The sequence below is a fragment of the Eucalyptus grandis genome, chromosome 5 (genome assembly GCF_016545825.1).
Source record: "Eucalyptus grandis isolate ANBG69807.140 chromosome 5, ASM1654582v1, whole genome shotgun sequence".
NCBI lineage: Eukaryota > Viridiplantae > Streptophyta > Magnoliopsida > Myrtales > Myrtaceae > Eucalyptus > Eucalyptus grandis.
This window is the reverse complement of record NC_052616.1, coordinates 50882183-50905289: the sequence shown is the minus strand read 5'-3', so window position 1 is coordinate 50905289 and position 23107 is coordinate 50882183. Positions and strand designations below refer to the sequence as shown.

Here is a 23107-nt window from a genome sequence, read left to right as displayed (position 1 = left end):
CGGACCACCCCTTTGGAGAAAACTTGCTCTCCAACAAATGACTCTCACGCATCAACAAATTGCTCACAGATGTGATTTTTCAAAATTTTGCATGCAAAACTCGAAAATTTCGCTCTAACGAAAAGTTACTTCTAATTATCTTCCGTCAAATCCCACAGCTTCAAAATGCACTTACTTCCATAGTTTAAAAACTTCAAAATCAGATTTTGTAATTCAAATATAATTCTAAAAACAACTCCGATTAGATCAACAAAAGATTTGGCATTGCAAATCAAAATAAATCTGAATTGGCGAGGTCCCATGTATGTGCAATGCGCTCTCTCTCTTTTTTTCTTCTTCTGTCCCTTTCTTCCTCTTCTTTTCCGTTTCTTTTCCTTCCTCTCCTGGTGCGTTCTCTCCCTTATCCCTTTATATTTCTCCTTTTTTTTTTAAAAAAAAAAACCCACTTTTTGACCAAGATAAGAAGCAGGGCAAAACATTACAGCAATCGCTAAACTAAACCAAGAAAAATCATTAGCCGAAAAAAAATTGAAAATTTTGATTTATTAATTTGACTTTGGGTTGATTAAGAAATTGTGAAATCAATAAAGTAGAGAGGAGTGGTGGGCTTGGCCACTCATTCAAAATAAGAAGTGGACAAAAACTTAGCAAAGAGGAGGGGTAGCCTCAAGTTAAGTAAGGACCGGTGGGACCCAGCCATCGAGCGAGGGCGCAAAAAGAATATTGCATGCTATCTAATTACAAATCTGCCCCTAGATGATTAAAACAAGTAAAGCTCCTCGAATTTCTCTTCCCTCTATTCATACGGTCCTAATTCTCTAAAAATCCTCAAATTTAACGTATAGTCTTAATTCTAGCCTTAACAACTTTTTTTTGTCTAAAAAGACAAAAGAAGACAGTCTTGGCATTGAGGGACCGAAATTCATGGCCAAGAAGAGAAGAAAATCTAGGCTTGAAAAAAGCAGAGGATTCTCGCCCTAGTGGCTGGGCGATTTTTCCGCATGCAATCATTGCCGGAGAGAACTCAAAAAAGGAAAGGATTGAGCTTTTCTTCACGATAAAGAAAAGGAGATATAGAGAGACGGTTATGGTCAGCAAAAGAGAGAAAGCTTTTCTTTTTTTTTTAAAGAAAATTGAGAAAGTGGTCAGAAAAGAAGAACAGAGGAGGTGAAAAGAAAAAAAATGAAGAGAGAGAGAATTATCGGAGCACGCATGAGGAAATGATGGAGAGCAAAAAGTTGCAATTTCACCGAAAGATTGATCTACTTGTAGCATCTACATTTCCTTAAAGTTCATCTTTCCTGTGCATTGAAACTTCCACTACACTAAGGCAACGACCATAAATGCATGTTTAGTGGTCCCGGTCAATGAATTATTAATTTATGTCTAGTTCGGTAAGTTTAAATTATTGATGTGTGACTAATTAATTGGATTGAATAAATCAAACCAATAAAGATATATATATATATATATATATATATATATATATATGAATAATAAAGTAAAAACAAAAGAAAAAAGGCAAGATAGAACTAGAGAAAAAAAGGAATTCTTCTCATTGTGCTTAGGTACTGAATATATATATATATATATATATATATATATATATGCATGTTAATAATTTTTATCATCCTCGACTACGTCCATTACATAATTTTTCTAGAATAAATTATTGTTAATAATACAACATTTCATTATTAAATTAAAGTTTGTCAGTTTGACTGTACAATTTTTAATAGGCTCAAAGTACGAGGGGTAAATTCCTAAGTGGGATTAAGAGCTTACATATATTTAACAAAAAATACCTTTGCTGATGGAAAATAAATTAACAGAAGAAAGATAAAAGTTCAATGGTGCAAGTAGTGGACCAAGCATGCCCTCTTCATTGTCTTAACGCTTTGCATGTTTTTGTCTGTTACTGAGCACTTGTTTGGAAATTAGTGGAACGGACGAATCTCTCTCTCCCTTTTCCCTCTCTCCCCCCACTTTTCATTTTCTCCCACAAATCCATGACACAGTCTCCTCCCAATTCTCTCTCCACTTTTCATCTTCCCAACAGATCCACCGTTCTATGCGTGTTATCTTTGGATTCTCTTGTGCATTGAGATTTCAACCACGTGAAGGCAGCGACTCTAAGCACGCGGTTGACAAAGCTTGACTTATTGGTGCGATTCTGGTCGCCAATTGGCTCCATTATATAAATCAAACCACAAGAGAATGGGCAACAAGAACGCATTTCCTATTTCCTGAGAAGCATTCTAGTTTTTTCTCCGTCAGACTTGAAGGTGAAAATCAAGGGCAAATTCACAGCAAAGCCGAAATGCATCATCCCATTTTTGGGCATTCTTTTGCCGTGCTCGTGGCACCGGTCCTTCTCTTCGTGCTCGCGTTCTATTTTCTCAATAAGAAGAGAACTAGTGCGCGTAGAAATGCAGAAGATGTTGATACTAGTGCATCTGGTTCGATGGCTGCACCGACGGAAGCTAATTCCGATGGATCTAGTCTGTCTCCGACAAAAGCGAACAACGGTGTATCTAGTTCGTTGACTGGAAACTGCTATGAGGTATTCCTGAGTTTTAGAGGCCCAGATACTCGACATGGCTTCACTTCTCACCTCTATAAAGGGCTCGTTGATGCTGGAATTTATGCTTTCAAAGACAATGACGAGCTCCGTGAAGGCGAGAACATTAGACCAGAGCTTTTGGCAGCAATTAGAAATAGTAAAATCCTAATCCCCATTCTCTCCATGACTTATGGTACAAGCAGTTGGTGCCTGGATGAATTGGTTCAAATAATGGATTGCAAGAATAACAAGGGGCAGATACTGTTGCCTATATTCTTCAATGTGAAACCAGCTGAAGTGCGATATCAAACTGGGAGGTTTGGAGAGGCATTTCATAAGCGCTTGAGTCGTTTGCGTAAGAGGTCTTCTTTTTTGTATTTTTTTGGTCAAAAGAGGTCTTCTTTCGACCTAGCGACTACTTTGGAGAAATGGAAGAAAGCACTCGATGAAGTCAGCACCTTGAAAGGATACGAAACCCAAGGGTAAAATTTCTCGCCAAAACATTCTCTAATTTCTTTTAATGTGTGTGGGTGTTTACTGGTTGTTCTAATTCTCTTTTCTTTTTCTTTTTTTGGTATGTTGATTGTTCTAATTCTCACCTGCTTCATTTTACATTCTTTTTTAACATATAAAAAAACTTGCTGGCAGTAAAGATCCTACGGTGCATGAATTCTTTAAGTTATTCTTTCTTTTTAAGTTTTCTACTTTAACGATATTGACCAATCTAATTATAAATTTTATTTTTATGATCCCATTCACTTGAATAATAAGATTTTTTGAACTAATTTTTACTTTTATATCAAAAGATTTTGTAATAGTATAAGATGATGGTAAATTTTTTTTTTGCTTTAACGAATTTACTCTTATATCAAAAGATTTTTTACTCTTACACCCCATTCACTTGAATAAATTTTATTGCTTTGATGATATTGACCAATCTAATTATAGGGTGTGTTACATTAATCTTCGTTACAAACTTTTCTAATTATAAATTTATTTGAGATTAATAGTACAACTCATTGGCGATTTTTATTTAAAGCTCATAAGATGGTAGCGTCCAAGCTTTGCCATAATTCTTTATCTTCCCAAGTTACATTTATTAAATCATTGATATCGTTGATTAGTTATTATTAAAATTATTTTACAAAAGAAATGTTTCATTGGTTATATAAGATGATGGTAAAAAAAATGATTATTTTTAGTATATGTCCGTTTAAATAATTTTCAAAGCATTTCCTATCTTCAACAAGTAATTTCTATCTCATGCATCTGCATATATTGAAGCAATGTTCTTTTTTGGGTAAAAAATATTCTTCTACTTCCCTATAAACTCAATACTAGATCATTAAAATCATAGAACATATATACTCAAAAGGAAAATAAAGTACAACTTGTTGTCATCCCTAGAGGCAATGAAAACTGATAAGAGCACCAATCTAGAATGATACTAAATTCACAATACAATTTAAACTTGCAAGCCTGTAGAATTGCGCAAACAAGAAGAAATCCCTTCAATTGCTTTCAAGTAGTTCACAATATCACAATTTGAACAACTTTTCGGATTGGTGTCACAAGACCTGAATTCAACTTGCATAAAATGTTATGACTTATTTATTGATTGATAGCTAACTCTCATATTGGGCTGGCTTATAGGATTTTGCTTATTCAAATGCTCTAAACAATTTTTAAAGTCACATCCATGTCATCCATAATATCTTTAATAAATTTGGTTCAAATCCATAATATATACAATATTTAAGATTCATAAGTGATACCCTCCAGTTTTTCCTAACTTGATAAATCCTGCTAGAGTAGCAGTGAAATGGGCACCCCATTTGGAGCAACCACACTTTAGACTTAGCATATGTCATAACATATAGAGGTATGACAACAATGATATTTAAAGTTTTTCAATCTATCCCCAGATTTATTATGTTCTCTATAGATAAATAATATAAACTTATTGTTGCTACATATTTGAACTCTTGTCACATTTGACAGGTCTGAAGCAGAGTTGGTGAAATCGATTGTCCAAAAAGTGTTGAACGAATTGAAGAAAAAGTTTGGGTTGGTCAATCCTAAGAATTTGATCGGAATTGATGTTCATGTGAAGAAGGTTATGGAATTTGTGCATAATAAATCTCATGACACCCTATTCGTTGGCATCCATGGAATGGGAGGCATTGGTAAGACTATGCTTGCTAAAGCCATCTACAATAAACTCTTCGATCAATTTGAGCATCATAGCTTCATTGATGATATAAGGGAATCATGTAAGCATAATCGTGTACATTATTTACAGAATCGGTTAATCTATGATATATTGAAGCAAAAAATTGAAGTTGTTACTAAGGATGAAGGGATTGAGCTCATCTCCTCCAGGTTTAAGCGTAAAAAGGTCCTCGTTCTTCTTGATGATGTGGATGATGTCAATCAAGTGAAGTGTTTGGCTGGTAATCATGATTGGTTTTCTTCGGGAAGTAGGATCATTATTACCAGCAGAAACAAGGGGGTTCTTGAAGAAGCTAAGGTAGACTACAACTATGAACATGAGGTACTGGATGGCAATCAATCTTTGATTCTGTTTAGCAAACATGCATTTCGAAATGACTCTCCTCTAAAGGAATTTGAGGACCTCGCTCATGAAGTCGTATACATCACCAAAGGGCTTCCCTTATCACTTGAGGTTTTAGGTTCATTATTGTGTGGAAGAAAGCTACCGTTTTGGAGAGGTACAGTAGGTAAGTTAAAAGAAGTGCCTCCTCCAAAAGTGCAAGAGAAGCTAAGGATAAGTATTGAAGCATTAGACTATAAGCAAAAACAAATATTTCTGGATATTGCTTGCTTTTTCATCGGCACTAACAAGAATATCACATCCTACATGTGGGACGCTTGTGGCTTTTTCCCAGAGGAAGGAATTGAAGTATTGATATTCATGTCATTAATAAAAGTTGGAGATGATAATAAGCTCATAATGCATGACCAATTGAGAGATCTTGGTAGGGAAATAGTTCGTGAAGAAGACCACCGAGAGCCTTGTTGCCGTAGTAGGTTATGGGACTATGATGAAGCTCAAAAGGTACTAAAGGAAAATAAGGTAAGCATTTCGTTTCGTTTTCTCATTTAGTCCATGTTCTAAGACTGAGAGTAATATTGGTCCACTACTTAGTGCTTGCTATAGTGGACTGATATCCTTCGCTATTATTGCCCTGGAATGTGTAATTGACGTGATTAGAAAGCAGGGAGGTTGTTCTCTCTTAGAAAGTATTTCTTTTTATGGTTTTTCTCTCATATATAACTATTACCTACCATATGAAATTAAGAGTACAGTGCAATATATATACATATTATCTCTTGTTTGCTTTATTAATTAGTAAAATCTTATATTTCACGTATCACTTTTTCACGTGATAAATGGCCCTCTTCGCTGAAAATCTTTGTTTCTCTTTCGAGATGACTTTCACGTGTTTCATGTTCTTGTATTTTGTTAAATCAATACTTTTAATAAAAACCACTTCCTATAGAGTTTTTTTTTTTTTTTCCAGCCAGGTTACTTAATAGGTACTTCCAAAATACCTTTAGACAAAATCTACAGGTACAGCAAAGGGTGAGATAGATTGCTCGCCGCAACTAATAAAAAATAAAAAATAAATATCTTGCTCTCCCGTCAAAAGATCAAATAATACTCGGATTCCAGAGAACTACTAAAAAAAAATCATGTAAAATTTGGCGTGTCAACAAGTTTTACGGATATATCACCCAAAAAAAAAAAAAAAATTGGCCAAAGTGCATGCTCTTGAGAAAAAACAAAAGATGAAGAATAAAAGTTACTCAAAACAAGCCATTTTGAGTTATTTCAATTATCCGAATCGATGGCGAGAAAATAATTTCTTTCATCAAAAACGGTTAAGCCGGGATCACATAGCCTCTTTATTTTCCCCCTTCCGTTTTGATTTTTGGAGTTGTCAAAACGGTTATTCCCATTTTGAAGTGTTATGAATGCGTTGATTTTTTTTTTTTAAAAAAGGGAGTTTTATTTCTAACTTCTTAAATTAATTATATATATATTTTTTGTGCTAGAAGTCTCCTTAATAATACCGAATCCGTGGTAAGTCTTGCTCGCCGACTCGTTGCTTCTGAGGTTTTTCTCCCTTTTATCTATCCTTTCACCCATGCATTGCTTAATAGAAAAAGTCTCCTTAATAGAAATATAAAATTGACCAAGTAAAATTTTGATTTTGCACTTTGCAATTTGATTATATTCCGTGCTTTGCATGCATGTCTTAACTAGTGTGATAATGAAACTACATTTCCAGAAAGAAGAAGATTACAGGTTGTAAAGTTTTTATTCTATATGAGCCATTACATCATAATTGTAGTTTATTGGCATTAAAAGAAAATCATGTCTTCACATTGCTGGTCTCTTGAGCACATTAATACACATCAATAGCATTATGAACAAATGATATTCGATGACTTTAGTTGGATATAGTACTAATGAACATTGATTCTTGCTTATAGGGAACGGACAAGATTGAGGCAATTAATCTGAGTGAAGGTAGCGCAGAAGGCTTCAATGAAATATTTCCGCTAGAAAAGAATGAGGGAGATGGTGACATTTACACAGAAAAACAATTTAAGAATTTGACGAAGCTAAGATACCTTCACATGATAAATGTACATCTCAGTGGAAATTTTAAGGACTTAATGAAGAGGTTAAAATGGCTTCAATGGCGAAAATGTCCCCCGAGTTTTGAAGTAAGCACTTTTGATGTAAAGGAATTAGTTGTACTCGAATTGCAAGGAAGCAAGATAAATGAGAAATGGGAGGGATGGAGTTTTTTCAAGGTAAGAATTAAGGTCTTTTTTTTCCTCCCCTTTCATGTTGTCGTTTGAATTGTAATCACTCTAGACTCATCCCTCCACAATCATTATTATTATTCTTTTTTACTAGATGGCAGATAAGCTCAAATATCTAGACCTTTCATATTGTGAATCCTTCGAAGATGCCGACTTCCTCTTAGCTTTCAAGAAGTTAGAGGTTCTCATCCTTTATAAGTGTGAGAGACTGAAGCAAATCAATGCTTCAATTGGAGACATGGAGGCCCTCCTTCACTTGGACTTGGGCGAGTGTTACAGCCTCATGGAGCTTCCGGCAGAAATAGGTAAATTAAAAGCGCTGCAGCAACTTTATGTGAATCATACTGCCCTTTCTACATTACCAGATAGCATAGGGTCTTTGAAGAATCTAGAGTTTCTAACGGTTAATAATACTAGTATAGAAGAATTGCCCAACAGTATTGGGAGTCTGAGAAAGCTCCGAGAGTTACGTGCTTCAGTTTGCCCCAATTTGAAACGGATATTGGCAGAAACGATGTGTAATCTTTCTTCTCTGCGACGCCTTTATTTTAATTCCTGCAAAAGGCTCCAATCACTGCCGGACCTTCCTTTCGGCTTAACACATTTGCACGTCCCTTATGGAAGTTGCAAATTGACTTCGTTTTCCCACCTAACCCATCTCAAGGAACTACGAGTTTGGGATGACAAGGATTTTTACAAGCGGGAGCTTCAATCAGCGCAATTAAAGAGTTCAGAATGCTCCCAACCAACAAACGTTGAAGAATCAAAATCATCACAATCCCTAAACACACCCTTCAAGTTGGAACTCTTGGAGGTCAAGGACTGTAGATCTATCGAAACACTGGATGTTTCACAATCTATCCACCTACGGACATTAGATGTCAGAGGTTGCCATAATCTACTTGAAGTTCAAGGTCTTGACAAATCGATATATTTGGAGAAATTGCATGTTGCAAATTGCAATAAATTAGTCGAAATTCAAGACCTTGATAGATTGGAGAATTTGGAAAGCCTAGATATCCTTAGGTGCACTTCAATGGAAAGGCTGGCCCTTCCAAAATCCGGGAGGCTGAAGAATTTAAATGCTCAAGAGTGCAAAAACTTAGCTGAAATTCAAGGTCTTGATAGGTCTGAGTATTTGGAAAGTCTAGATATCAAAGGGTGGACTTCAATTGAAAAGCTATACCTTCCAAAATCTGGGAGGTTGAAGAAATTAAGTGCTTGCAAAAACTTAGCCGAAATTCAAGGTCTCGATGGGTTAGAGAATTTGGAAAGTCTAGATATCTCTGGGTGCACTTCAATGGAAAGGCTATCCCTTCCAAAATTCAAGAGTCTAGAGATATTACAAGCTAGAGACTGTGCAAACCTGATAGAAATTCAAGGCCTCGATGGGTTGGAGAATTTGGAAAGCCTAGATATCTCTGGGTGCACTTCAATGGAAAGGCTATCCCTTCCAAAATTCAAGAGTCTGAAGATATTACAAGCTAGAAACTGCGCAAACTTGGTCGAAATTCAAGGCCTTGATGGGTTGAAATATTTGAAAAGCCTAGATATCTCTGGGTGCACTTCAATGGAAAGGATATCCCTTCCAAAATCCAAGAGTCTAAAGATATTACAGGTTAGAGATTGCGCAAACTTGATTGAAATTCAAGGCCTCGATGGGTTGGAGTATTTGGTAAGCCTACATATTGAAGGGTGCACCTCAATGGAAATGTTATCTCTTCCAAAATCCGGGAGGCTGAAGAAATTAAATGCTTGCAAAAACTTAGCCGAAATTCAAGGTCTAGATAGGTTGGAGAATTTGGAAAGCCTAGTTATCTCTGGGTGCACTTCAACGGAAAGGCTATCCCTTCCAAAATCCAAGAGTCTGGAGATATTACAAGCTAGAGATTGCACAAACTTGGTCGAAATTCAAGGCCTCAATGGGTTGGAGAATTTGGAAAGCCTAAATATCTTTGGGTGCACTTCAATGGAAAAGCTATCCCTTCCAAAATTCAAGAGTCTGAAGATATTACAAGCTATAAACTGCGCAAACTTGGTTGAAATTCAAGGCCTCGATGGGTTGGAATATTTGAAACGCCTAGATATCTCTAGGTGCACTTCAGTGGAAAGGATATCCCTTCCAAAATCCAAGAGTTTAAAGAAATTAGACGCTAGAGACTGCGCAAACTTGGTCGAAATTCAAGGCCTTGATGGGTTGGAGTATTTAGAAAGCCTAAATATCTCTAGGTGCACTTCAATGGAAAGGCTATCCCTTCCAGAATCCAAGAGTTTGAAGATATTACAAGCTCGCTATTGCGCAAACTTGGTCGAAATTCAAGGCCTCAATGGGTTGGAGTATTTGGAATACCTACATATATATGGGTGCACTTCAATGGAAAGGCTATCCCTTCCAAAATCTAGGAGGCTAAAGGAATTAAATGCTTGCGAAAACTTAGTCGAAATTCAAGGTCTCGATGGATTGGAGAATTTGGAACGCCTAAATATCTCTGGGTGCTCTTCAATGGAAAGGATATCCTTCCAAAATCTAAGAGTTTGAAGATATTACAAGCTAGAGACTGCGCAAACTTGGTCGAAATTCAAGGCCTCGATGGGTTGGAGTATTTGGAAAGCCTAGATATCTCTAGGTGCACTTCAATGGAAAGGCTATCCCTTCCAAAATCCAAGAGTCTGGAGATATTAAATGCTAAAGAATGCAAAAACTTGATCGAAATTCAAGGCCTTGATAGGTTGAAGTTACGGGAACTGAATATCATCGAATGCAAGTCACTCAAAACAATTCCAGAATTATCCGGAACTCAGATTTATCGATATTATAGCGAATCTATACGGATGACTCGGATGAGTCAATATAATTGAAATAATCCCTATATATTATCAAAGGTACATAGAGAAGGTAAGTTACCTTTGTTCTTTTGACATCTACTATCCAATTTTCATTTGTATTTCCTGCTCCCAATATCTTTCAAGATTTATGATCTTGCCATTATTATTTCCTAGCTGGCAGTGTCATCATTGTCTCCTTGAATTCAGGGAACTGAGGGGAGATATTCACGGAAATTGTTGTGTGCTTTGGCAACAAGATTTTGCTTATCATGCCAGTAAGGGAAATAGATGGAAAATGCTTTCTAAGCGCATCATTTGTCATTAGTTTTCGGGTAAGATCCTTCATCCTATGCAGAAAAATAAAGATTTTCAACATTTGATTGATTCTGGGAATGCTAGAGGTAGTGCATAAAAACTGATGTGTACAGGTAGGTATCTGATAGCATGCTAAAGGTCATTGTGTAGGTCAAGAAATGCAAAATGAAGGACCCCTATATGGCAGTCCTCCTAATTTGAGGTTTTAGTTTGCTTTGCCCTTACCATGTAGCTCATGACTGCATGCTTCTAAGTTACGCTTAAGAGTGAATTTACGGTACAAATGGAGCATGTTGATAGGGCATCCCTTGGCATGCATACACTATTAACTTGGGATAAAATCTGTCCAACCATTAAGTTTTGTATATTGTATTTCACAGAACTGTCTGCATTAGTTGATTAAAGTAACCATATCGGTTTAGAAATGCTAAATGCAAGAACAAGCTCTTCTTCTAGTGGTGTGGTTGTGAGTGAACTAACAAACAAGGCAAAAGCAAAAGCATTGTGAATTATTTGGATTGATCGAGAAAATTGCAATTCACATTTTGTTGACTATGGATCCTTGTTCATTTGGTTTGAATCCAGAATATACCTACTCCAAAGCTAATAATAGATTATCCCAGAGAATGCATCTTGATGTTTGTAGAGTTTGTAAAGCTATTTGTCATATACTTGAACTTTTGAGCTAAGCAAGACATTACTAGAATGTCCTTTGACATAATCGGCTGTATTGTAAAATAATTCATTATATTGTGCATAAGCTCTTGTTAGTTCATTTACTTGCTGAAAAGTAAAAGACAGGAAGCATTTGCATAAGTTTCCTAAGGAAACTTTTTGGTATCCTATATGCCATTTGAAAACTGCCTTGAATTAATTCTAAGGCATGAATATCACGTAATGATAAGGAAAAGAATCATACTATGCCCCACAAAAGCAAGCAACTCAAGTTGAATTCACTATGTTAATTTGATCAAAGCTTCTATGGCTGATGATGTTAGATGCCCCATTAATTGGATCAAAAGAGGTTAGAAAGAATATTGAGTTTGACAAACAGAGATTTGTAAGCTTCAGAGTATTATTACTAGTTCGTTGATGTTAGTTGCTGGATTGATGTCATCTGACTCACTGGTAGGATTCGGTTATTATTTCACTGGTTGATGTAAATGCTGAAATATCCGAGAGAGCTTTTGCAAGGCACTTCTAAAATAAATCAAAAGCATAGAAGGATTAGGAGCTCAATGCATACTTGGAATGGTAAAAGGTTGTTTGCATGTTGTCATACCATGTTGCCTTGCTTATATTTAACAGAAGCTTTGCAGAGCTGAAAATGTTCGCCTCCACTCCTACGATCAAGTCTCTCTATCTTCCTTATTTTCTCTCCCACTTGTTACTCTAGGATTCAAGTGGACTTTCCTCATCCTCTCACTCTTCAACTGGCTCGAGCATTCCTCTAGGTTTGAGCTCTATCCTTCATAATCCCTCTTCAGCTCACATCCTTGCGATTTGTTCCAACACTAATGTTGCGTTTTCAACTGCTCATGGAGCTTTAGCTATGGAGACCAGCGAAGGACCACAATGCGTCGTGCTCCTATTTCAGCTTTAGTTCGATAAATCACTGGCTTCTCATTGGCTATTTAGGTTTGGCTACTCGTGTTCTTTTGTGACCTAATGGGTAGTTGACTCGATTGTTCCAAGTTGATTTTCTGAAGTTTGCTTGATTTCTGATTGGCAGGTGAAGATGACGAAGTGGAATTCAAAGAAGTATTGGCCGGCGATGGTCATGAAGGACTTGAAGGCGATGTTAATTGGCAGAGGCTGTGGACAATCTCTCCTTATAATTGCTTTGAAGTGAGAAAGTTGGTCAACTTAGTCTTCCTTGGATACTACAAATTATGGTCAGCTTGGTATTTGGCTTAATGTACTCTAGCAGCTATTTTGGTAGGCCTTCACTGGGTTGTGCTATCCATTCGTTGGTGAGAGAGTTCTAATACCATGGTGTAATGGAACTTGGTCATGCTTTAAATGTCAGAATGATATGTTGTCAAGCCTAGTATTGTTTTCATGTGCTCTAGCAGCATGTCCGAATTAGTTGCTAAACTGATGATGTGCGATGGTAAATGACTCCTGGTTTATGGTTAGTTCTTCATTTCAAGTCATCTTGCTACAGTCTTCATAAATACTTTGAGCACTTAAACACTTCAACTAGATAAGATTGACTCAAGTTAGGATGGTTTACTGGTCGTTAACCCTGGTTTTTGTTGGTCCAACAATATTTCAATTATCCATATGGATTGTTGTTTCTTGCTGGATTGTAAGGTCTCGCATTTTTAAAGATAAAAGTGTAATTTTTTGCGCTTTTTGCCTTCATTTATTATGTCAAGTTAGGTCAGCAAGACGTCTTACACACATTATTGTGCTGGAGAATTACTACAATTTGGAGGTTTTGGGGTGTGACATCCTGATTTTCGACCATGTTTTGATTAAATGAAATGAGTTTTTAATCGACGTGTCTATGGTTCTTTTTTTTCTGAGCTGATCACTCACGAAATAACTAATATATTTGGTGAAGCTGTTAAGGGATATAAACGCAACAGACTTGAGAATTCGATCAGAAATCAACTGCTCGATCGTGCTAATCTGCAATGGTCAATACGGCAATGTTAAAATCGATTAGTGACCAGAGATATGTTAATTCGACAGAAGCATGTAATTAAATTGTGGGTGATTCCACTTGATTGCAAAATTTGCGTTGAATGGCATTAAACCGATTTTTCTATCAATTCTATACCACGGTGCTTGTAATTGAAATCTTGAGATTTTTCGACAATCGAAAGTCGCCGATGAGTCGAGAGATGCACAAACATGGATCGAAATTATTGACCACGGGTCAAATGTGATAAAATTCATAAAAACTATCCGGTAGGTTAAGTCACGCTAAAATCGCGTTTGATTGAAATTAATCACGAAATTGAACTCGGTTTGAGAATCAAAAGTTCTAGTGTGTCTTGATTTATATTTAGGACATTGTCGCATCCTTCGAAGAATTTTTAGTGAGTCTAGAATTTTGGCGAAAAATCAAAATTAGGCAATTTAAATGGTGGAAATTCGGATGGGCATTTTCAAGTGAATTTTTGGCCTTCAAAATGGATTGCTTGGTGAAGAAAATGCTAGGAATTGGTTTAGGCTGCTGCCATGGCATGTGTGGCCATTAAATTGAAGTTGTTTGGTGAGGGATTGAGATGAATGGGTGCAAAATTCGTAAGGGCTGCTGGTTGTTGAATTTTGGGCACCACATTGAAGTCCTTTGGTGAAGAATTGTGAGGGAATTGATTTGTTGAGGAAGTTGGACAGCAAGGGTAGAGACTTTGATGCCAAATTCATCATTTCAAAGATATTTCCACTTGAATCTTAGTGGCTAGCCCCTTGACTTTCAAGGCCTTTGTCCCCCTTTTGTTCCCCCTCTCCCTCTCCTTTCCTCCCCCTTGGTCGACCCGTCACAGACTCACTACCTTCTTCTTCTTCTTCTTCTTCTTCTTCCTTGTTTCAACCTCAATTTTCAGCTACAACACAAAAGCTAACCAATCAACCAAGGCTAGCACCACCTCGGTCACACGTCCGCCAGTCCAACGACCAGCCACCCGCGCACCCGAGCTCGACCGCCCATGCACCATCCGTCAGCCCTGCTGCCACCTCGTTGCATTAATCACAACCACCGCTGCTTGCCGCTTCAGCTGTCCAACCCGCTAGCAAGCGTCCAGCCTTGTCCCACTATCTCCAGCTCGCTCCACTGGACCAGCCAGCTTGAGCCCAGCTCGCTTCAGTCCCTTGAGTAGAGCAAGATCTTGACCTTGGGCTGTGAGCTTGTTAGGCCTTTTCAGCCCGGTCCGGACCTCCTTTGATGTTGCCTTAGGCACGGGGTTTGGTCGCCGTGGCACCACCATCACCGTGTGCCCATTTGCTCACTAAACCAATGAGTTTACGTCATAATCTCTAATTAGGAGGCTAATTACACTTAAGGGTAGATTAGTGGATTAGTGGATTATTTAGTCTTAAGTGAGATTAGGGTGATTTAGTTAGCTTAGTTAGTTAATTTGATTATGTAGTTAGGTTAGTTAGCAGTTTGGTGGTTAGTTAATTTAAGTAGTTAGTTTAGTAGGTTTATATGTACTAGATTGGTTATATTAATTTAATTAGTGTAATTAGGTGGTTAGATTAGCTTATGTTAATTTAATTAGTGGTTTAATTTAAATATTTTACAATTTATTTAATTAAATGCAATTTATTTAATTACTTATTAATTAGTGTAAATTATACCAGGATAGCCGATTGTTAGAATTTCGTGCTGATCATAATGGTTGCATTGGTTTGTGCAATTGAGTGCCAAATTGTGCAATTGGATGCTTGGTGATGATTTTGAATTATTATTTCAAAAATAGGGAATTTTGGTATTTTATTAGAAAAATATCGGGTGTCGGGTTTTGACGTCAAAAAGTATTCTAAGTACTATATCAAGTCATGGAAGTTTTAAATGGGAGAATAACATGCTTTATGGCTTGATTTGATTGTGTGCCCATGCACAATTATTTTATCGGGCGTTTTTAATATGAAGAAAATAAGCCAGGTACATTATTTGAAAATGAGGAATTTGAGTGCAAAGCACGATGTCCTTGGCCAAGATTAGATGTGCGTGTGATCGTTATTGGAACCTGTCCTGATGTGTTTATGCGGGACGATGCTTGATTAAGTTCAAATGCCTTTGTTAACAGATGCCGGATCGCGGTAGAGGCTGGACCAATGCTCTTTAGGGAATGTCGTTCTGATGCATTTACGTGGGACGTTGCCGTGCTCGATGAGGCAAGACGATGCCCGATTATGCTGGATGGCCATCGACTATTGAGTTGGCCGTGACTAGTGGATCGTAAATAATTGGGACAAGTTTGAATGAGTGAGATAGTCACGTCTGATTATGGGACATAATTATGTTGCCTGGAGTGTGACGTGTTATAACGATTTGGCCTTATAATCAGGACCCCTGTGATTGATTGATGGATGAATTGAAGTGTTCCAATTTTTGAATGCATGTATTGTATGCATATGTTATATGAGCTGTGCTAATGTGCAGGGAGGTGTTGAGGCGAGGTAAGTTTTATATGATGTGTGTTTAGGCTGCCTCTAGGTGAATTTCCTTCCTAATCGAGGTTTAGGGTATAGACTCGCTGAGACTTTATCTCACCTCGTCGTGGTTTAAATTGTATAGGTCCTCACATGGAGGTGTGCCCCGTTCGTTTTGGGTGGTCGCGAGAGTTAAAGACCGAGTGTACCATACTCCATATCCACAGGTTTGACTAGACCCGTGAGCTTGTGGTTACCACCATCTAGGTCAATGAGGGCCTACCTTAGTTGGTAGCTCATTGATTCAAAGCGTGGTTTCGTCATGGGCCCAGCGGGGTTCGGGAAGGGCCCTTGGATGGTTTTGATATATTTGCCATCAATGATAAGTATGTGGTGGATCTCGACCCTGTCGTGGACGCCAATGTTATAGTTAATATCGAGGTGGACCAAGGGCTTGAGGTTGAAGAGCTTGCAATAGAGGTAGCTGATCCTCTAGACATCGACATCCTTAACAGTGTCGTGGTAGACCTGAATCCCGAGTAGGTAGGGTCCAGGGTATGATTGGCTTAGCAGCTTCTTTTGGTTGTAGACTTCCTATATATAAACCTGGTTTGTTTATAAAATAGGTTTTTGTGTTAATTGGTTATCTTGCTTTTCTATCCCATGTTTGTTTGTGTCTAGAGATTGTTTAATTTGCTTCTACATGCGTATAAAATAAATGGGTTGACAACGTATCCTGTAAATGTTGCAGTTCTATCAACAATCGAGAGATGTGCGGGCGCTTGAGGTTCGGGGCGTGACATCCCTGCCCGGGGTGGTATCAGAGTTGGTCAATGTCTAGAGTGATAAGGTGTGATAGGTCTTGGGATAGTTAGTAAGAAAGACCTTTTCTTATGCAGATGCATGTGATTGATTAGTTGATTGGTAAATTTTTTTTATGTGGGTCGCTCAGTTTTCTAATTTTAGGTTGGAAGTGGAAAGCAGGTTCTATAAAGAGTTTGCATCATGAGTGATCAAGAGTAGAGAACTCCTAGGAAGAGGACCGTAGTGTCAGTCACTCGTGGTAGGACCTCGATTAGGGTTGATGCCTGAGGTAGAGTGTAGGCTTAGGCCAGCGCAAGTGAGATAGCGCCACTGCAGGTCGGTGCTGGTTTAGAAGCACTTGGTGATCCTAGAATCGATGGGATCGTACCGACGCTTAAGACTTTGGAGAATCTAATGGGGCAGCAGGCCCAGAACCAAGCCGTTGTTATAACCGTCGCCACTGCTACCACCAATGCCGCTGCCGCTAATGCCGCTGCCGTTGCTGCAGCCACATCTGGTGAAGTCTAATCGGGGATTGTGATCAGAGAGAGACCGATGCACAAGTTAGTTGAGCAATTCTTGAAGCTGAACCTGTCGAGGTTCACAGGAGCCAGTGATCTCGAGGCTGCAACCCTCTGGATCCAAGAGTTGGAGAAAGCCTTCATGCTGCTGAGGTGCACGGAGGAAAACAAGGTGGTCTTTGCAGTCTATCAATTGCATGGAAATGCAAGTACTTGGTGGAGGGCCATCGGAGGAAGAATGTTCCTTGAAGGTGTGGTTTCGGAGTGAAACGCCTTTGTTGAAGTGTTTAATGGCAAGTATTTCTCTGACTATTCTAGGGAACAAAAGATGGTGGAATTCTAGCGCCTTCATCAAGGTCTAATGTTTGTGGACCAGTACGAGGCAAAGTTTGTCGAGCTGTCACAATATGCGCCAAGACTGATCGAAGATTTGGTAGACCGAGCAAGAAGATTCAGAGATGGACTCAAACTAGAGCTGAAAGACCTACTGGTGCCGTTCAATCTAAAGGACTACAATAATTGTATTAACGGGCCTAACTAATAGAGAGAAACTTGAACGAGTGAGCCGCTACATCTTGGTCACGGTTTGGGAAGAAGACTATGACCAGAGGAAGGTACCTTATTCCGCCCGACAATAAAGGTGGGAGAGGAAAGCACGCATCGAACTAGAATGGAGTATGTTGTTTCTTCGGAAGATGACATGGTTTAGCCCCCTGTCTTGCTAGGACGAGAGCTTGTTTTAGATGTGGTTAGTTTGACCATCAGTTAAGAAACTATCTGTACAGGCATATGGGATCACAACTGCCACCACTGCCGATGGGTTAGAATAGAGGAGGCACACTGCAGAGTGCATCGCAGGGCAGATTTAACAGATCTCCAGCGCAAGAAAGGGTGTATGTTGTCACCCGACGATAGGCAAAGGACTCACTTGATATGGTCACAAGTACGGTCTCGTTGAATGACCATTCTGCTTATGCTTTAGTTGACCTTAGGGCTACACATTCATTTATTACTGAGCAGTACGTTAAGTTGGTAGGATTGAGTCCTGAACTGTCGAGGTCAGTTATTAGTATATCGACTCCGTTAAAGGATAATTTGTTATCTACAGTAGGGTGTCCTGGTTGCAAATTAGTTATTGGTGAGTGAGAGGAAATGATAGATTTGTTAGTCCTAATCATGTATGATTTCGATGTGATAATTGGCATGGACTAGCTCACTAAGCTATGAGCTACTATGGATTGTTATTATAAAGCGATTCAGTTTAACCCGTTAGTGGGTAAAAGTTTCAAGTTTATTGGGAGTCGAGGAGGACCCTTAATTACCTTAATCTCGTCGCTTGAGGCAACTCATTTGTTAGATGGGGGTTGCTAGGGTTACTTGGCAACTATTGTAGATACGATAGTTGAGGAGCCAAAGATGGAGGACATTGCAGTAGTGCAGGAGTTTGCTTATGTGTTTCCAAAGGAATTACTTGGTTTGCCCCCAGAAAGGGAGATTGAGTTCGTGATTAAGTTGGCCTCTAAGGCTTATTATCATATGGCGTTGTTAGAGTTGAAAGAATTAAAGGTGCAGATACAAGAGTTGTTGGATAAGGGATTAATATGTTCCAGTGCATCACCTTGGGGAGCACTAGTTTTGTTTGTGAAGAAGAAAGATGGTTTGTTGCGTCTTTGAATCGACCATCGGCAACTCAATTAGGTGACGATCAAGAATAAGTACCCGTTATCGAGGATTGATGACTTGTTTGACCAGTTGCAGGTGATGTAGCTAGTATAAGCACCTAGAGGGGGTGAATATGTGTAAAAATAATTTCTCGAGATACCACAGCAATACTAAGCAGACGATAGAAATGAAGTACTCTTTGTTGGAGAAATCTTCTTGAAGTGTTTTGAAGCTGACAAAACGTTTCCATCAGTCTAGTTTGAAGGTTTGCAGACTCTGCTATTTAAAGTTTGAAGACCTCCGGACAGCTAGACTCAAGACTCAAAGTCTGTCCTTATTGACAGTCTCTAATCCGTTGAAGAAAGGTTATCCAGAACTGGATGTTTCATTAAGGATATGACCTTATCGACTAGAGAAGATCTCTTGGTTGGAAAAGACATAACGGAATTCTTTGATTGATCAAGATTGACTTGAAGATTAAGGATCCGATGATTGCCTAAATATTCTTGGAAGGTTCTACTTATGGAAACCAAGATCCTGATTGTATGGGCAAACATGATTGATGGGCTATCGACACGTTCCTTTAATAGCTCGAATAATCTTCCTAATTGATTCCGTCCAACGGGTAGATTTGAGGAATTCCTTTGGTAAGTACCAACGGGTATGATGGCATGAAGGAGTATATAAGGAAGACGTTCTAAGTTGTTCGAGGGGTGCGCAATAGAAGAATTTCAAAGTCTGAAGCTTCCTGTTGTTTAGACAATTCCTTTGAGTGAAACTTTGTATACAAAAGAAAGTCTATATTTGTGAGAAACCTTGAGGAAGTGTGGTAGAACATCTACACTGTGGAATCAAGGGACAACTGTAGTGTAACTTCTCTTTTGTTCATAGTGAAATCCAACCGGTGGGCTGTCAGTGCGGAAGAGTGACGTAGGCTTGGAATAAGCCAAACCACTATAAACCTTGTGTTCAATTTTCTCTTCCTTACTCTCTTTACTTTGATCGTACTTTATTTTGTTAATTAAAAGAGAACACCATTTCTATCATTTGCCTAGAATCGCTTCCGTATCTCGATAAATTGTTTGTGCACCTATTCACCCCCCTCTAGGTGCTTATACTAGCTATCTCAATTGGTATCAGAGCCCGTGTACTCACTTTGTTTGAAGTGTTTTACTTCAGAGTTAAAGATCCATGGCTAGTATGTTGGCTCCAGGGCTGGTAGAAGGGCAAAGCAATACTAGACCGCCTTACTTTGATGGAAAGGACTACAAAATATGGAAAAACAAGATGAAGGCGTTCTTAAGATCAAAAGATCCTCTGGAATGGGACGTTGTAGAAAAAGGAATCATTCCTAAAACTGCATTTGTCTCAGAAAGAGGAAAAGACACTGTTGAGTCTAGCGAAATGACTCAGAAAGAGATAATCAAGAGACAAGCTCTTGATGCAAAAGCAATCTATTCTTTATATTGTGCTTTATCACCTACCAATATAACAGAATATCTTCTTGTGATACAGCCAAAGAAGTGCAGGATAGATTACACATTACTTACGAAGGAACCGATCAAGTGAAAGAGACTAGAATCAACATTCTTCTCGGTCAATACGAAGCCTTCGAATGAAATCGGAGAATCTATAACGATATGTTTAGTCGTTTTACGAAATCGTGAATGGTCTTGAAAATCAAGGTCAACCAATTTCGATCCCATGAAAGTAAACAAGTTAATGCGTGGACTCTCCAAGATTGGAATCACATAAAGACATCAATCGAGAGACCCAAAGAATCATGATACGTTTTTCGATGAGTTGGTTGGGACCTTCAATCTTATGAAGTGGAACGAATCAATGAAGACGAAAATCCTAAAGGTAAGAAATCCATTGCATTAAAATCTAATGATGATTCGATGTAATAGATTCTCAAGACAACATGGATGATGAAGAACTTGCTCTTATGATAAGAAGATTCAGAAAGCTAAACAGAAAAGGAAGAAGATTCAATTCAAAGAAACAAAGTTTTCAAAAGCAACAGACCAAGTCTGCTGAAGATGATGAATCAAACAAAGATGTAGTCTGCTTTGAATGTAAGAAAAAGGGACAAATCGTACCCAACCGTCCCTCTTTTGAGGAAGAAGAAAGGAAAAACTAAAAGTATCGAAAGGCTCTCAAAGCGAAAAACCCTGAGTGATACGGAGTGCGAAGATAGTGATGATGATTATGCCAACATATGTCTAATGGCACAATCGGATTCAGAATCAAACTCCGAGACAGATTCAAATTCAGAAAATGAATTCGAGGTAAGTAATTTCAAAATTCTTATTAAAGTTTCAAAATACATTGATGAATTATGTTTTAGTCTTAAGACTTCTCTTAAAAGAATTTCCGAACTAAAAAGGAAAATTCTGCTTTAAAACAACAAGAAAATGTTTTGGAAGAAAAAGTGAAATGCTTAGACCAGAATGTTTCTTCTCTCAAAGAAAGTAAAGATAATCTTTTAAAAGAAAATACATTCTTGAAAAATGACATCTCAAATATTTCAAAAAGATTTACTCTAGGATCTGAAAAACTGGAAAAAATACTTTCTGTTCAAATACCTTATTTCAATAAATCTGGTTTAGGAATGACCACTGAAACCATTCATTTAATCAATTTTCCTAAAGTGAAAGAAAGAATCAAACAAAGACCCACAAGAAATGCTTACAAAGATCATTTTGAAGGGACATTTGTAAAACCAGTAGGTCGCAATGCTCTCAGATGTTCAAAATGCAATAGTGCATATCATTTTGAGAAAGAATGTCCTATGGTTTAGAGACCTGTCAATAAAGTTTGGGCAAAAACCGCATATCAGACTAACTCAAAATGACCCAAGAAAATATGGGTACCAAAGAAAGCTTGAGTCTCTTTTTAAATGCAGGTCACTATAAAGAAAAATGTGAAATGGTACTTGGATAGTGGATGCTCGAGACACATGACAGAGATTCAAATTACTTCATAAAGTTTGTTCAAGTGAATGGTGGAAAAGTCTCATTTGGGAAACAAAGAAAAAGGAAAAATAGTGGGATTTGGAACTGTAAAGATTGGGAACCTCTCAATAAGTAATGTTTCTTTAGTTGAAGGACTCAACTACAATCTGCTCAGTGTCAGTCAGCTATGTGATGCCGATTTTAGAATCAACTTTCAAGAGGGTATTTGTTCAGGAACCAGTAAAGACTCCACTTAGTCATTCATGGGTCGAAGACATGGAAATATCTACCTCTTGGACGTGAAACCTGATGAATCGCAATGTCTAATCTCAATCCAAGACGAAGCGAGCTTATGGCACAAAAAGCTTGGACATATTAACATGAAGCAGATAGCCAAAATCTTAGCAAAGAAGCTTGTTCGTGGTCTACCCAATCTATCATACCAAAAGTCTGATCTATGTACACCATGTATATTGGGAAAACAGTTAAGAAATTCCTTTAAACCAATAAATCAAGTTTCTACTAATCGTGTACTGCAGCTCTTGCATATGGATCTCTTTGGACCAACAAGAATGCAGAGCATTAGAGGTAAGAAATATTGCCTAGTAATTGTGGATGACTACTCTCGATTTACTTGGGTATATTTCTTGGCAAGTAAATCTAAAACCTTCTCTTACTTTGAAGAATTTGCTAAGAAGGTTCAAAATGAAAAAATGGTATGTTATTTCAAGTATAAAAACAGACCATGGAGGTGAATTTGAAAATCAAGATTTTACAAAATTTTGTGATGAATCTAGTTTTCAGCATTTGTTCTCCTCTCCATATACTCCAGAGCAAAATGGAGTTGTGGAAATGAAGAATAGATCTCTTCAAGAAATGACTAGAACTCTTTCAATTGAAAGCAATATCTCTTTACGTTTTTGGGTTGAAACAGTTTCAACATCATGTTATATTATTAATGCAGTTTTTCTAAGGCCTATTCTAGAAAAAACCCCCTATGAACTATTCAAAGAAAAGAAGCCCATTGTTTCATATTTTCATGTATTCGGATGCAAATGTTTCATACTGAAAAATGCAAATGATCGAGTTGGTAAGTTTGAAGAAAAGTCAGATGAAGGCATTTTCCTTGGATATTCAACCACAAGCAAAGCATACATAGTCTACAACAATAAGACTCAAACAGTGGAAGAATCAATGAATGTCAAATTTCAAGATTCTATACAAAATGAATCTATTCGAGACTCATCTTGAAGAGACCGAACCTACTCCGACTCTCTATAAAGTCTAAATCACAAGAAGCGGCTCGAGACTTTGAAGGATCAAAGCAACAAGTGATTGTTGAAGATTCAAGTGAAGGAAGTGATCATCAATCTGATAAATTAACCAGCAATTGGAAACATAAGTCCAGTCATCCCAAAGATCTTATTATTGGCGACATCAATGAAGGAATTCGCACAAGATCTAAAAGGCGAGAAGAGTCTAGTGCT

The 23107-nt window shown here is 37.9% G+C and overlaps 1 protein-coding gene across 4 annotated transcripts; it reads left to right on the top strand.

Annotated features, from left to right (window-relative positions):
- Window positions 1-1954: 1954 nt before the first annotated feature.
- LOC104428745 (disease resistance protein RUN1-like) lies at window positions 1955-12672 on the top strand. 4 transcript variants are annotated; one of them, XM_039312860.1, is made up of 9 exons: window positions 1955-2925; window positions 2959-3045; window positions 4565-5660; window positions 7085-7411; window positions 7518-10319; window positions 10457-10581; window positions 11961-12018; window positions 12115-12202; window positions 12297-12672. In XM_039312860.1, the coding sequence occupies exons 1-5, from the start codon at window positions 2321-2323 to the stop codon at window positions 9960-9962; spliced, it is 4560 nt and encodes a 1519-aa protein (XP_039168794.1). In that variant the 5' UTR covers window positions 1955-2320; the 3' UTR covers window positions 9963-10319; window positions 10457-10581; window positions 11961-12018; window positions 12115-12202; window positions 12297-12672. The 4 variants fall into 4 exon arrangements, with proteins under 4 accessions (XP_039168794.1, XP_039168792.1, XP_039168793.1 ...); XM_039312858.1 differs by having other exon boundaries at window positions 1955-3045; XM_039312859.1 differs by having other exon boundaries at window positions 1955-3045; window positions 12109-12202.
- Window positions 12673-23107: the final 10435 nt, after the last annotated feature.

What these genes read in the sequence shown, in the direction of transcription:
- LOC104428745 (XM_039312858.1), top strand. Translation starts at nt 2,321, where the DNA reads ATGCATCATCCCATTTTTGGGCATTCTTTTGCCGTGCTCGTGGCACCG. An exon ending in AAAGGATACGAAACCCAAGG is followed by an intron (nt 3,046 to 4,564) that starts GTAAAATTTCTC and finishes CACATTTGACAG; the next exon opens with GTCTGAAGCAGAGTTGGTGA. An exon ending in AGGTACTAAAGGAAAATAAG is followed by an intron (nt 5,661 to 7,084) that starts GTAAGCATTTCG and finishes TCTTGCTTATAG; the next exon opens with GGAACGGACAAGATTGAGGC.